Source organism: Rhinolophus sinicus, chromosome 11 (assembly GCF_057876585.1).
Source record: "Rhinolophus sinicus isolate RSI-liver-muscle chromosome 11, RSI-T2T, whole genome shotgun sequence".
Classification (NCBI taxonomy): domain Eukaryota; kingdom Metazoa; phylum Chordata; class Mammalia; order Chiroptera; family Rhinolophidae; genus Rhinolophus; species Rhinolophus sinicus.
The window spans coordinates 17,324,919-17,338,669 of NC_142511.1; the positions used below are offsets into that span (position 1 = coordinate 17,324,919).

The following is a 13,751-nucleotide window of genomic DNA, read 5'->3' on the forward strand; positions in this document are numbered from 1 at the left end:
ATCCTTATTACCAGTGTTTCGAACTCTGCATCTGGTAGCTTGCTTGCCTCCTTTCATTTGAGACAGGTTTCTTTGTGTCCTCATTTTGGTTGACTCCTGTGTGTCTCTCTGTGTTAGGTAGGTCTGCTATGTCTTGGCACGGTGACCTTATATAGTAGTTGTCCTGTAGGGCACAGTCTCCCTGGTCACCTGAGATGGGTGCCCCTTGTGTGGGTTGTGTGTCCTCCTGTTGTAGTTGAGCTTTGACTGCTGTTGGCAAGTCAGTGAGTGGGTTTTAATCCTCAGGCTGGCTGGTTGGCCATGACTACAGCAGATAAGCTGTAGTGTGGGGGCTGACCCCACAGACTAGGAGTCACTTTCACATGGCTCAGGTCCAGCTGAGTCCATCCTTTGGATGTGTCTTGTGGAGCTGGCTGGATGGTGCTCTAGTGTGGTCTGAAGCGGGCCACTAGGTGTGTTGGTTCTGGAGCCTCTTTGGAGGGGCTCTGGTACAGGCTAATGTTGGCTGCTATTTGGAGCTACAAAGTGATCTGTTGTTGATTGCTGCTTGTGCTGGGCTTGGAGGCACTTGGAAAAGGCTATGCTGGGAACTGAGGCTGGATACTAGTAGTGCCGGGTTTGGGACTCTTTGACAGGAGTTACAATACAAGTTAAGACTGGTTGTTCATTGTGCCAGGCTTGGCATCATTTAGCAAGAGCAGAACAGCACACTGAGGTCAGCCACTGCTTGTTAGGAGTTTGTTTACCTTTGAGAAATTTTAGGAAAATTCTAAGCACAAGCCAAGGCACGCAGCTTGTGTGAAAAGCTGTTGGCGGTAAGTCCCATGGGCTGGAATTAGTCAGGTGAGTAGAACAATGTCGCACCGGCCAGTGCTTCCCCCCTCAGACAGAGTGAGCTGCCTTGCCCTGAAGCTAGTCAATTCACTTCCACCTTGTGTGTCCCTGGTGCTCTGCACACTAGAGCCCAGAGTGCGTGAGTTGGTGAGTGAGCGAGTCCATGTGCAGGCCCATCAAGAGGATCTCCTGGGACTCCAGCAGCCCGCTGCTTCTCACAGCCGGATGCTATGGGGGCTCCTCTTCCTGGCGTGGGGCTGGGACCTGCCCATTGTGTGTCTGCACCCCTCCTCCTACCAGTCTTCTTGTGGCTTCTTTATAGCCTTAGTTATAGGACTTCTGTTTAGTTGGTCGTCAGGTGGTTCTTGATGGTTCTGTAATTTTGATGTGGTCGTGAGTGGTGAGCAGTGTTGCCCTACCTACTCCACCATCTTGACCAGAGTCTTGATAAAGTACTTCTATGTTCACTTTCTCACATACACCTCTTGTAGTTGCTAGAATAGTCACAATTTCTCTTTTACAGCTGGAAGGACTGGCCATGAGTTCAGTCTGGAGCCATTCCGGGTGGAATCCAAATACTTTGGTACCCTATTTCTAGCCACTAACCAGTCTGTACCTTACTATGTCTTGCCTCTTACATGTCAAATGAAAACTTCTGAGTTTGGGGTTTTTTGGTTTTTTTTAAGAGATGATTCAAACTTTAAATATTTTATATATTGTTTCAACTGCTTCATTTCAATTTTAAGGAAAACATTTCTGAATACGTTAGACTAAACTATTCTATATAGCTATAAGAATATGTAAAAAAACCATGGGCTTATAATTCTGCAATTACACACGATTTAAGGGGATTAAGGTGCTGAGTTATACAGACAGTAAGATATACTGATTATTCTTAGTCATGTAAAGCATACATTTTTTTTCAAATACAAGTTTCATATGACCCTAATCATCTTTTCTTTCCATTTGTTCTCGGGTTCAAACTACATACCTAATTTACATTCCTGCCTGGAAAGTACTATTTAAAAGAAATAATGCATTGAGTTAGTTATTGGTGGACTCAAATGGCCTTAAAGAATTATCCTTTCTCTACTTGCCACAAGAAAACCATTAGAAGGAACTTTTTCAAAATATATAGGCTTTTCCAAACAGAATAGGTAATGTACTTATTAGAAGTAAATGGTAGCTGTTATCCTCAAATGACGTGTGGGCTCAGGTACAGCAGTTACTGCCCACTTTAAGTTTGAAATAGATGAGAAGTGATTTTTAGATTATTTACAAAATAGAAGTAATCACTAAGTCAAGTTTCTAAATGCTGATGTGTGCTGTCATTTATTCTCTAAAGTATATATTGCAAGGAACGAAATATTAACAGTATTGAGCCAGAGGCATATCATTATGTGAGTTCCCTCTTCCCAAAAGGAAACTATGCTAACTTTAAAAATACCACCTTGTTAAAATGTGCAGCTTAGAAACAAACTTGTGCAAGGAACATCTGTGAGCAAGTAAAACTCACTGTGGAAGCCCATGTGGACAAAAAATGATTTTCGTACAAAATCAAATTGTATAAAATAGTATTTAAAATTTAGCGTAAATTGTATTTTACAATGCAGATGCTACCAGAATGATGAAGTCTAAGGCTCAGAATGAGATCAGCAGAGAGGACTTATGATCCATAGGAAAATCATTATAGAGACTTTCGAATCGTAGTGCTTAATGTAACCAACTTCTTAAACATTTTAACTTAGAGAAGATGCCTTATTATACTGACTCACATTCAACCTATAAATTTTAGATAACTTTGTAATTAAAAATATCAAATACCTTTGTCTTTCAGCTTTGTATGAGCTAGTAAGGTCATCGAAAAGCTTGCCATTCATTTCCATTAGGGTTTTCAGTACATTGTAGACCAGTGCTATAATGGTCCTAAAACGAAAATAAGCCAGTGCTGGGTTACTGATGCTACTAACAGACAGGAAATGTAACACTATCATCTAAAATGGGTTAAATGTTGGCTGATTCACTTAATCCATTTTAGAGATGATAAACTGAAATGCAAGAAGTTTAGTAATTTGCTCCAGGTCACACAGCCAGTGGTGGTAGAGTTGGTCTGATCCAAAATTCATGTCCTTCCCATGCTCAGATTTAACTCATTAAAAACGTTACCGTCACATCTGCTCTAGAATCTCAAACACCGAGTAACAGCAGCAATAAAAGAAAATGAAAAAGATCCAACTACCGTAACTTGTAAGCAGAAAAGTAGAAAGCAGGATTAGTATGTCGCAGAAGTTAGAATATATGCAATCTAAATATCACTGATAGAACCTTAAGCACTTCAGCTTCTCCCTGGCATAGTACTATCTGTAAAGGTGAGACTGTTACTGGCAGCAGGTCAACCCAACTTGGCATTTACAGTCGTTTGTGCATCCTCCACAGATGTTGGGTCGGTCTCCCCAACAGGGTCTGACCACTCACTGGTGCAGAACGTCACACCAGATAGTCTTACCTTCAGAGGGATTTATAATTTTAAATTGAAATTAAGAACATACAGACAAATTTATAACTTTACAAAGTGCAGAATAGAATAAAACTGTGATGTTAGCCTTGGAATAAGTTCCAAATATGTATAGGTTTCACGTATGAGTTAGGAGATCAAATGACAAAAAGGTTAAAAGAGCAAATGACAAAAAGGTTAAAAAAACAAACAAAAACCACAAGGAAAACACAACACAAAAGACACTTACGGATTCCAGTGTTCTTTGGAGATTTTGTATAAACTACCAAACATAATTGGCAGAATTTTATCAATATTCTCCTCAATCAAACTAAGAATATATTCATTATTCCAGAAGTACAATGCCCTTTCTGCAACCTAAAAAAGACATTTATAAATATGAAAACTAAAAGAGAAAAGAAATAATAATATAAAATAAAAATGGCTTCACTGAAAACATCATACCTGAAAATGAGAACTGGATACACACTTGGATATCTGCTTAAAAAGGGGCTCTTCAATTTTTTTGAACTGAGTTGGTTCAATGACATCTAAGATTTCTTCAATTTCTCCTAAAAACATCACCTAGGTTAAAAAAATTTTCTTTTAAGAAACATGAAAATTATATGATGTTAATATAGAAAAAAATGAGAAGGTTAATCTACAAATTACACATTGGACAAAAATGGTCTTGATAGCCATTCTACCAAATCTCTCTAATCCCCATAGAACAGCTCCTGCTCGGTAGCAGGGACAATAGAATCATGGTTTATAGCTGAGATTCAGAGTTCTAATAAAATGCACTATTTTTGTTGAACAAAACCCACCTCTTTCTGACTGCATGTTTTTGGCCAAAATTTTAGCAATCCTCTGATTACCTGCAAAAAAGAAAAGTTTAGCATGAATTAAGCAATGAAGCTGGTTAATCCCAGGAAATTTTTAATTGTTGTTATACCAATATTCATTATGAAGTAGATCCGTGTTATTTAATACCTAAGTACATCCCCAGACTTTCTGATCAGCTTTAAAGTGCCTTTGTACCAGATACTGTTGTAGATGCTAGGACACATTGAACAGAATGGATGGGGTCCCTGATTTTCACGAAACAGGGAGACCGATGTAAGTGATCAATTACACAAATAAATAAAATAATTTCAGTAGTAGTAAGTGCTACTACTAAGAAAATAAAGGAAAATATTATAATGACTGGTAAGGTGAGGGAGGTAGGTTATTTTATGGAGAAACTAAGGGACAGATAATTCCTGTTATTTAAACCATTATGAAGCACCAAAAAAAAAAAAAAAAAAAAAAGCCAGAAAGCCTCCCCATTTCAAAGCTAGCACAATTTTGATAACATTACAACAAAACAAGGAACCATGAATTTAAGTGAACATAGTTGTAAAAATTTGTATTAAACTGAATGTAACAGTATATTAACAGAACAATACTACCTGCCTAATTTTAACTTATTCCAGAAATTCCAGGATGGTTCAACTCATAGGTTGAGAGGGGGGGAAAACTGTATCTCAAAAGATTTTTAAGTTATTTGATATTTTGACTGACTTAGTAAGCTAGAACTAAAACGTATCAGAAACCACCAGCAATCATATAATGGTTTCTTAGAAATAGGCTGTAAAACTATCTGGGCCTGGTGCTTTTGTGGAAATAGATCTCTGACAGACTTTTAGGTTATTTTATAGTTATTGGTCTCATCCAATAACACTCTCCCCAATTTTATTTTGAATGAAGAACACTCATTCAAAATTAAATTGGGGAGAATACTGTTCTCCCCAATCCAGTAAGATGAAAAGGATTTGATGGATAATTTTGGAAAGGAATATCACAATTATACTTATTTGTCTAAATATACAGTAATTATACATTTTTATAATTTTAAAATAACACATACCATAAGAACACTTAAATATTAGTGAATAGGAAAAATTATTAAAATGAGTGGGAAAATTCAATATATGGTCCGATAAAATACATAAAAATCAATGCTTTTATAAAACTATCAATAATAATCAGATGAAAATAAGAAAAAGAATGCCTTTCATAACAAGAACTAATGTACATAAAACAAAATTTGCAAGAAATGTTTAAGATTTATATGAAGAAAATGGTAAAACTTTCGTGAATATCATGAAATACTACAAATAGGTGAGATTCAATATTGTACAGATACTATTTCTTCTATGCTTTATAAATTTAATAATTTTAACGAAATGTCAATTATTTTCTGAAATTAGAAACGTTTATCTTAAAATCCATAAATGTAAGCAGATAGCCAAATTTTTTTTGAGTGGGGAGGAGAATTAATGGAATGGAACTTATACTACTGATATCAGCAATTAAAACAAGATGGTATTACCATGGAAACTGACAGAAAAGATATATGAAATAGGAATATCTAGACAGAATCATGTATATATGAGGTTTAATGTATGACAAAGGTGACATTTCAGTTCCATGGGAAACAGATGAATTAGTCAATTTAAGTGGTGGTAGTTGGACTGGTGGCTCACCATTTAGAAAGAATGTAGCTCCTTTGGTAGGCAGACTCCTAAAATAATCTCCCATGATCTTTAGTTCCTGAATTTACACTCTTGTGTAATCCCTCCCTTAAGTGTGAGCGGGCTTAGTGACTTGGTTCTAACCAATAGAATGTGGTTAAAGGGACAGAATGTCACTTCCAGAGTAGGTTACAAAAGACGATGACTTTCATCTTACTAGTAGAGTCTAAAGCCTTCTTGTCTTGTAAGCATTGATAAAGCAGGCTGCTGTGTTGGAGAGGCCCACATGACAAGGAACTGAGGGTGGCCTCTGGCCAACAGCCAGCTAGGAACTGAGGCCCTCAGTCCAACAGCACTTGAGGAACTGAATTCTACCACAGCCACGTGAGCTTAGAAGTAGTTCCTTCCTCATCTGAACCGTTAGGTGAGACCTCAGCCCTGGACAACACCTCGATTGCAGCCTTGTAGGAAACCCTAAAGCAGAGGACATAGCCAAATCATGCTGGGCTTCCTGATTCACAGAAACTTTGAGATAATAGATATTGGTTGTTTTAAGCCACTAAATTTTGTGATAATTTGTTATTCAGGAATAGAAAACTAATATAGTTCCTTACCCTTGTCACACACAAATTTTGATTTCAAATAGTGTGCGTCGAATGGTAGCCCTTAAGAGGTATGTCTATATCCTAACCTCTAGAATCTATGAACATGACTTATTTGGAAAGTGGATCTTTACAGATAAAATTAAGCATGTCAAGATGATATCATCCTGGGTTATCAGGGTGGGACCTAAATCCAACGACAAGTGTCCTTATAAGAGACACACAGGAGACAGAAGAGGAGGCAGCAATGTGAGATTGGAGCGATGCAGCCACAAGCCAAGAACACCTGGAGACACCAGAAACTGGAAGAGGCAAGGAACGGAATCTCCCCTAGAGCATCTGGAGGGAGTGCAGCCCTGCTGACACCTTGATTTTGGACTTCTGGCCTTCAGAACTGTGAGAGAATAAATTTCTGTTACTTAAGCCACCAGGTTTGTGGTAATTGGTCATGGCAGCCCTAGGAAACAATTATAGATGGAATAAAATTTTTACAGGTAAAAACACTAAATCCATAAAACAACCAGAATATGATCTAGAATAGTTTTATAATCTCAAGGTAGATGTTTCTTAGCATGACAGCAAGGCCAGAAGCTATAATGACAAATAGATTCTACTACATAAATTTTTTTTTAATTCTTTAAGGCAGAAATTAAAAATTATATATTAAAAATTAAAATTAAAATTCCAAATGGATAAAAAAATTTGTAAAATAGGAAAAGGATTAAAAGGCAAAGGACACAGAAATATAAATAATCAATAACCACATAAAAGGGTGGCTCAATCCCTGTAATAAAAAAAAGCCAATTAAAATATTTCATACCCATTATGGAGTAGCAAAAATTTTTCAACTTAATATTCTGCATTGGCTTGGGTGAGGGAAAACAGGCACCTTTATACTCTGGATTAGAATATTGTTCAAACTTTTTGGAAGGCAACGTGGAATATGTTTAAATTTCCATGCACTCTTTGGCCCAGCAACATGATTTTAATTATTTGGTTTAAAAAAATTTGTATGCAGTAACTTTTTTTTTTTGGTGTACAGTTCTGAGGGGTTTTATACACACAAATTTTTTTGTAACCAATACCACAAACAGGACACAGGACAATTCAAACACCCTAAAACATCCCTTCACCAGCAATGTTTGTTAACAATGAAAGTTCAATAATTAAAGTGCCCATTAATGGAGGATTGATTAAATATGTTAGGGTAATCCACATAATGGAATCGGATGCTACCAATGAAAAAATGAAGCAGACTTATATGGAAAAATATCCACACTATATTGAGAGGAAAAAAACACCTGGTCAGCACTGTCTCACCATTTACTTAACCTACACATAAATGTACATATAGAAAAAGTTTTTAGAAATATATTCACCAATTTATATGGTTATTTCTAGGGGACAAGATTTCAAGAAACTTCCTTCACGTTGTGCTTTATGATTTGTATTGTGTGAACCAAATTAACACATTACTTTCATAAATAAAAGTAGCAATAAAGTAACATTTTAGAAAATAATTTCAATACAAGATGTAGGTACATAAAAATGTAATAAACTAGCCAAAGCTCTGACTTATTTAAAATTTGTAGGAAGCTTTCATATGAATGCCAGGTTTCTAGGAAATGAGTATTAAGGCTCAGACCCAAGTAACATGGCCATAATTTTGGTGCTGGAATGGCCTGTGGTAAAAACTACAAGGTCTTTTTCATCTACAGATCTTTATGAATTGAAAAATAGTTTTCTTTGTCACTTGGACATTAACCTTACTATCTCCTCATCCTTCTCCTAATTCCATTAACCTAACTCCCCTAAGCCCGGTGTCTGGCCATCATCCCTCTCCCTAGTCTTCTCTTTAAAAAAAAAATCACTCATCTTCCCTATCTGATAACCCCATATTAATTTAACATATTTAAATTATATCTGTTTACTACTGACCAAGCATGAACCATGACTCCCTATGTTATAGGTTTTCTTTGTCTCAACTCCAGTGAAAGTTATGGATTCCTATTAAGTTTAATCCACTTTAGAGATTTATGTGGTTACATGTAAATATTGTGCTGATAATTCTGATTGGTCTTTAAAAACTGTATTTACCTGTTTCCAGAATGAACTGCAAGTCTAAAAAGTCTAAAAACTCAAACTATCAGGGAGTGGAAAAAACGTATTTTATTCCTTTACACAAAGGTCAAATTACAGGGAGAATACTTAGTACATAAGTTTTCCAAGTGCCCTTAGGTGTGTCCTCAGAATGTTTATAATATAAAGAAAACTTATAGTTTAAATCCTTCAAACTCTTTGCTATTCTTCAAGAAGTCTTAAGTTTACATATTTAGATTTAGGATACCTAGAAAGCACTCTCAAAATACTTAGTTCACCAAGGTTAAAGTTTTGTTTTCAATGCTTTCATACTTTTCTATTTCTCCCTACCTTTTGTTTTTCTTGAATCTTCAATTTTCATTAATATTTTTATTTTCTCCTGAATCTTCTTATGATAGTCAAAGAGTAAACAGAGTTCAAATACTGAATTGCTATTCTGATTCATAAAGGAAACAACCTTTATTCCAAGATTAAATTACCAAAGGCAAGGAGATGTTTTCAATCCCTGTCATGCGGTTTATCATGCATAAGAGGGAAAATCCTATTTTTAAAGACAAAACTCAATGGAATAATTTTGAGACTTCCACAGTATGCTTTAATTTTAAAAGGTGAATGAAGATTGAAAGATTATCAGTGAAGATAATATGTATTATTATTTCACTGCAGCATTTGATCCTGTCACCACACATCTCAACTACTATATGTTAGTATTAATCTATATTTAAGTTATTCGAGACACATAACTCATGAGAACTTACCCTCCCCCAATCCTGTTCTTTGAATGCAGATTCACCTCACATTTCTTCTAAATCAGGGGTGTCCAAACTGCGGCCCACAATCCATTTTTTATTGGCCCGCAGCAAATTCCAAAAATATATTTAGTTTACTTAAATAAACCAGGTGAGGCAATACGTACTTCACCTCGAGTGAGTGGTCCGGCTGTTTGTGTATTTTATCGCATATGGCCCTTAGTGAAAAACGTTGAAAAAGTTTGGACACCCTTGCTCTAAATGATTAAAGTACATTAGTACTAATGTTTGGTAATTCTATAGTGATACATAACAGTATAAACAAAAGTACAATGAAATACTACAATGTAGACCAAAAGCATAAAAATAAATAGAACACTTACTGGTTCTGTTAGTGTTGTATCTTTCTCCAGGAACTGTACAACACAGTAGGCTAGCTAAAATGCAAGGGACAGTTTATAAATATCAGTGAGTGAAATGACATTTAGTGATGCAGGATTTTTATGTTTAACAAGAATGACTACCTCATTTTGATAAATTTTACTCTAGTTTAATCTCAATATACATAAAATATACTCACAATTGTGTGACTTTTTAACCTTGAAAGTAACTTATAGTTCAAAAAAGATGTTCTTTTTCCAGTAGTAACTTCTGTATATAAAGTTAACTGAAATAGGACTAGAGCTAACATTTTACTTTTTCAGCATGTTTCTACATTTTTGCCTTGCTGATATGTATTATTCTCTAAACATTAATAGAGACTTAACATGCTTCTCTAATTAGGTTATCACAGCTAAATGGAACATCCTACAGATTTGTGGGACTGAACATGACGTAGTTAATTAGGTCAAGGCTTGGACTATAAAAGAACTTGATATTATCTTTCCTATATCTACAGTTAATATGCATTGAGCTCATTTAATAACATTAAATATAATACTTTTACATTATAATAAAAATTTGCTTTGGGCAACTTACAAAGTAAATTCCATAATTATACTTAAAATTGCCACCTCAGTATTTCTCAGTTTCTCTGCCTTTATATCAGTCTTTGAAACAATCATTTGAAAATTTTCTGAAACTTACCTGAGCATGAAACAAAGCTAATCCTTTTGCAGTATGCATAGGAATAAGAACCTTCATTAGAAATTGTTTATGTTCTGCTTTCAGTGGCAATGCAAAGCCATTGATAATACTGGAGGGAAAAAAAGGCAGGGGGAAGGGTTAAGTAGTTACTATTATACTTTTAAAATAAAGTTATTATATCCACGAGTACACACGGAACATGCTCTGCTTCAATTATGGTGGTGAGTTACTTACTCATCTTCAAACTACTTTAGACAGGTTATTACTATAAAGTCTTTCCTCTAAGTTATTCAATGATCCCCAAAGAAAACTAAGACTGCCAGTTAATTTCCCGGTAAGCAATTTCTATATTCGTCTTTCCATAAAAGCCTATATTTCTATATTTGTTTTTCTATGAAAGCTTATCACTTTATTTATGCATTGTTGCTTTTATTTTTCCTCCCCAAAGCCACAGGAGAGTAAATCACAATACTGTTAAGAATTGTCAATATTTTCTGAAGAGAATGGGTAGTTTCTCTTACTTTATTGAAGGATCTGAAATTAAGAAGTAGTTCTCTTTGTAATCATTCTCTAAATATTAATAGAGGAGACTGAAATCATTTTCTAATATGAATAGAGGGGTCTAAACTTCTCTCAAGTTAATATTGCTATGTGGTGAATAAGGAAGGCAAAATGTTTATGTAAACTAAAATCAAAGGCTGTAGATTCTTCTCTAACGAACAGATGGATTAAGAATGGTCTATGAAGCTCTGAACAAGAATTCTTGTAACTTCATCAAAGATTCACTATAGCTTATTTCATTTCTTCCCAATCAGATTCTATAAATTTGTGAGGCAGCCTGCCAAGATCAGGCATAAAACATGCTACAGCTTCAAAAGCAGTAAGCCTATTCTGAAACAGAAGTCTTAGAATGGCAGTACTTTAATATGCTACCCCCCTAAAAAGCTGTAAGAATTCAGTTGAGAAATGATGTTTTGTGTCCTATTTTAAACTTTAAAATATGAAATAATTTCTCCAACCATAGCTAAGATTTTAATACATAAAACAAAGTTACTTAATTTATTTTCTTTTAATGAGAATAATTTAATCTTTTTTCAATTTTTAAATTATTTTTTTCAGTTATTGTTGACATTCAGTATTATTTATATTAGTTTCAGGTGTACAGCATAGTGGTTCGACATTTATATAATTTAGTATCCACCTGGCACTATACATAGTTATTGCAACATTATTGATTATATTCTCTATGCTGTACTTTATATCCCCATGACTATTTTGGAACTACCAATTTGTATTTCTTAATCCCTTCACCTTTTTCACCCAACTCCCAAACCTCCTTCCCCTATAGCAACCATCAGTTTGTTCTCTGTGTCTGTCTATGAATGTTTGTGTTTTATTTGTTCATTTGTTCTTTAGATTCCACATATCTAAGTGAAATCACATAGTATTTGTCTTTCTCTGTCTGTCTTATTTCACTTAGCATAACACCCTCTTATCTAGGTCCATCCATGTTGTTGCAAATGGTTAAGATTTCATTCTTTTTCTTGCCAAGCAAAGTTACTTAATTCTTAAAAAGAACAAAAAAACTGACCTACCTTCCTAATATTTCAAGGAGCTCAGCAACACCATTGAAATGTTCTGTTTCATATATAAACCTGAATTTAAAATAGATACAATGAAAAATTAAACATCAGAAAACTAAACTGGGCAGGAAGGTAAAGAAATCAACACAAAGAACAACTATAAGAATAGCATAAGCATGCTGTAAGAATTCTTTGTAAACTATTTTACCCCAAATCAGTTACTTCTTAGTAATCTTATAAAAGGTCTATTTCCTTCTATACCAGATGCTTCAGAATGTTTCCTATTTAAACATACACTTTTGCTAAAATGTGCTATATGTTAAGATAACAGAATTTCACCTGGAATATTTTATTTTACCTAAAAATTTATGAGCAAGATGGGTTTTGTCAAGGGAATACTTTTCAAAATAGGAAACAACTATTCATAGGAAAATCCAAGAGAAAAGGATCCATATGCAATAAAGCCACTTTTATTCAGAATTTCTTTAAATCTAAACTATACAGGCGGCCTAATTTTCCAAGATTAGGATCACCAAGCAGGGAGTCAAACTCAAAAGACTACAGGACAGGGAAGTTTTCAGAGGCTGAGGTGGATTTAGGAGAGGATGACAGAACCTGAGGAAGATGCTCTCTCTAGAGGAGGCAGGGGCTATTACTCATCTCTAATTGTTACAATGTGGAAATGCTAGCCTAATTTTCTCAGATCTTCAATGAAAACAAACAAACGAAACTTGAAGTGTGGGTATTAAAATGAAACCTAATTTGAAGCAACTACTTAATAAACTATCATTTATAAAATAGTCAAAAATAGGCCCCCTATAAATTTAAGTAGCTTTGTCAGAAAATCAAATGAAAGTACTTCCAAGTATTTATACAGAAATGTTTCAAACAAAAAGCTCAAAGAAATAGATAACTAGACAAATTCTCCTTTTCACAAGTCTTAAACATGAATAACATTGGTAGTATTACCTATTAAAAACTCTTCATTACCATTATCTACTTAGATGAAAGAAAAGTAGACTACAAATGTCTAAAACGTCAGATGCAATTAAATGATGTCTACAAAATAGGCTAAAAACGACTAGTTAAATTTATAGATGTCAGATATTAAAAATTAAAGGAACTGGAATAAAAAGAAAATATGAAAGGAAAGAAAGTGCTATATGTGAATATATGACCAATTTACCTGAGGAAAATGTTGTTAATTTGTTTTCTGATGAATGCTCTTAATCCAAGAAATTTCCCATAAATTCGATGCAGAACAGTCTTCAGAAAGTCACGTTCTCTGGGATCTTCACTATCAAAAAGCTCCAGGAGCTTTAAAAAAAATCTGAGAAATTACTTTTTAAAAATAATTGAGCTAAAACTTCACTTTAATATTGATTTTAAGATAACCCATGAAATCTCTAAAAAAAATTTTTAATTCTGCCTTAGATTGATTTTATTATTGCTAAATTGTGAAGCTAAAGAAAAGCTTAGGGATATTCCTTTACTTATTTCAAAAAATGACAATAAATAATATAAACACTTCAAAAAGTTGTTTTTTTTTGCCTTGCCACTCATTTTAAAATTCTGTCCTACTCTTGACTACTAAACATGGCCCATAACTCTAGAATATTGAAATTTGAGAGATTTTTTAATGCTTTCTGATAGTCAAAATTAAATGTAAAACCTTAAACTTGTAGATTGCAAGTTACTAAATAAATGAAGTTTAAAACAATACATGTGCAAATGCGTATTTCCAATTTACTAGAAAGATTTATACAAACCAAGGCTGCTTTTTTGTG

General features: G+C 34.4%; 1 protein-coding gene across 1 annotated transcript in view; it reads right to left on the reverse strand.

Moving 5' to 3' along the window:
• PPP2R5A (protein phosphatase 2 regulatory subunit B'alpha) overlaps window positions 1–13,751 on the reverse strand; it is a 57,276-nt gene that overhangs the window by 6,786 nt on the left and 36,739 nt on the right. Inside the window, exons 5-12 of the mRNA XM_019738049.3 lie at window positions 13,151–13,281; window positions 11,977–12,036; window positions 10,382–10,490; window positions 9,679–9,732; window positions 4,156–4,206; window positions 3,794–3,913; window positions 3,579–3,706; window positions 2,659–2,760 (exon numbers count right to left, since the gene is read on the reverse strand). Of these exons, the coding sequence (XP_019593608.1) occupies window positions 2,659–2,760; window positions 3,579–3,706; window positions 3,794–3,913; window positions 4,156–4,206; window positions 9,679–9,732; window positions 10,382–10,490; window positions 11,977–12,036; window positions 13,151–13,281 (755 nt within the window). The remainder of the gene's footprint in view (window positions 1–2,658; window positions 2,761–3,578; window positions 3,707–3,793; window positions 3,914–4,155; window positions 4,207–9,678; window positions 9,733–10,381; window positions 10,491–11,976; window positions 12,037–13,150; window positions 13,282–13,751) is intronic.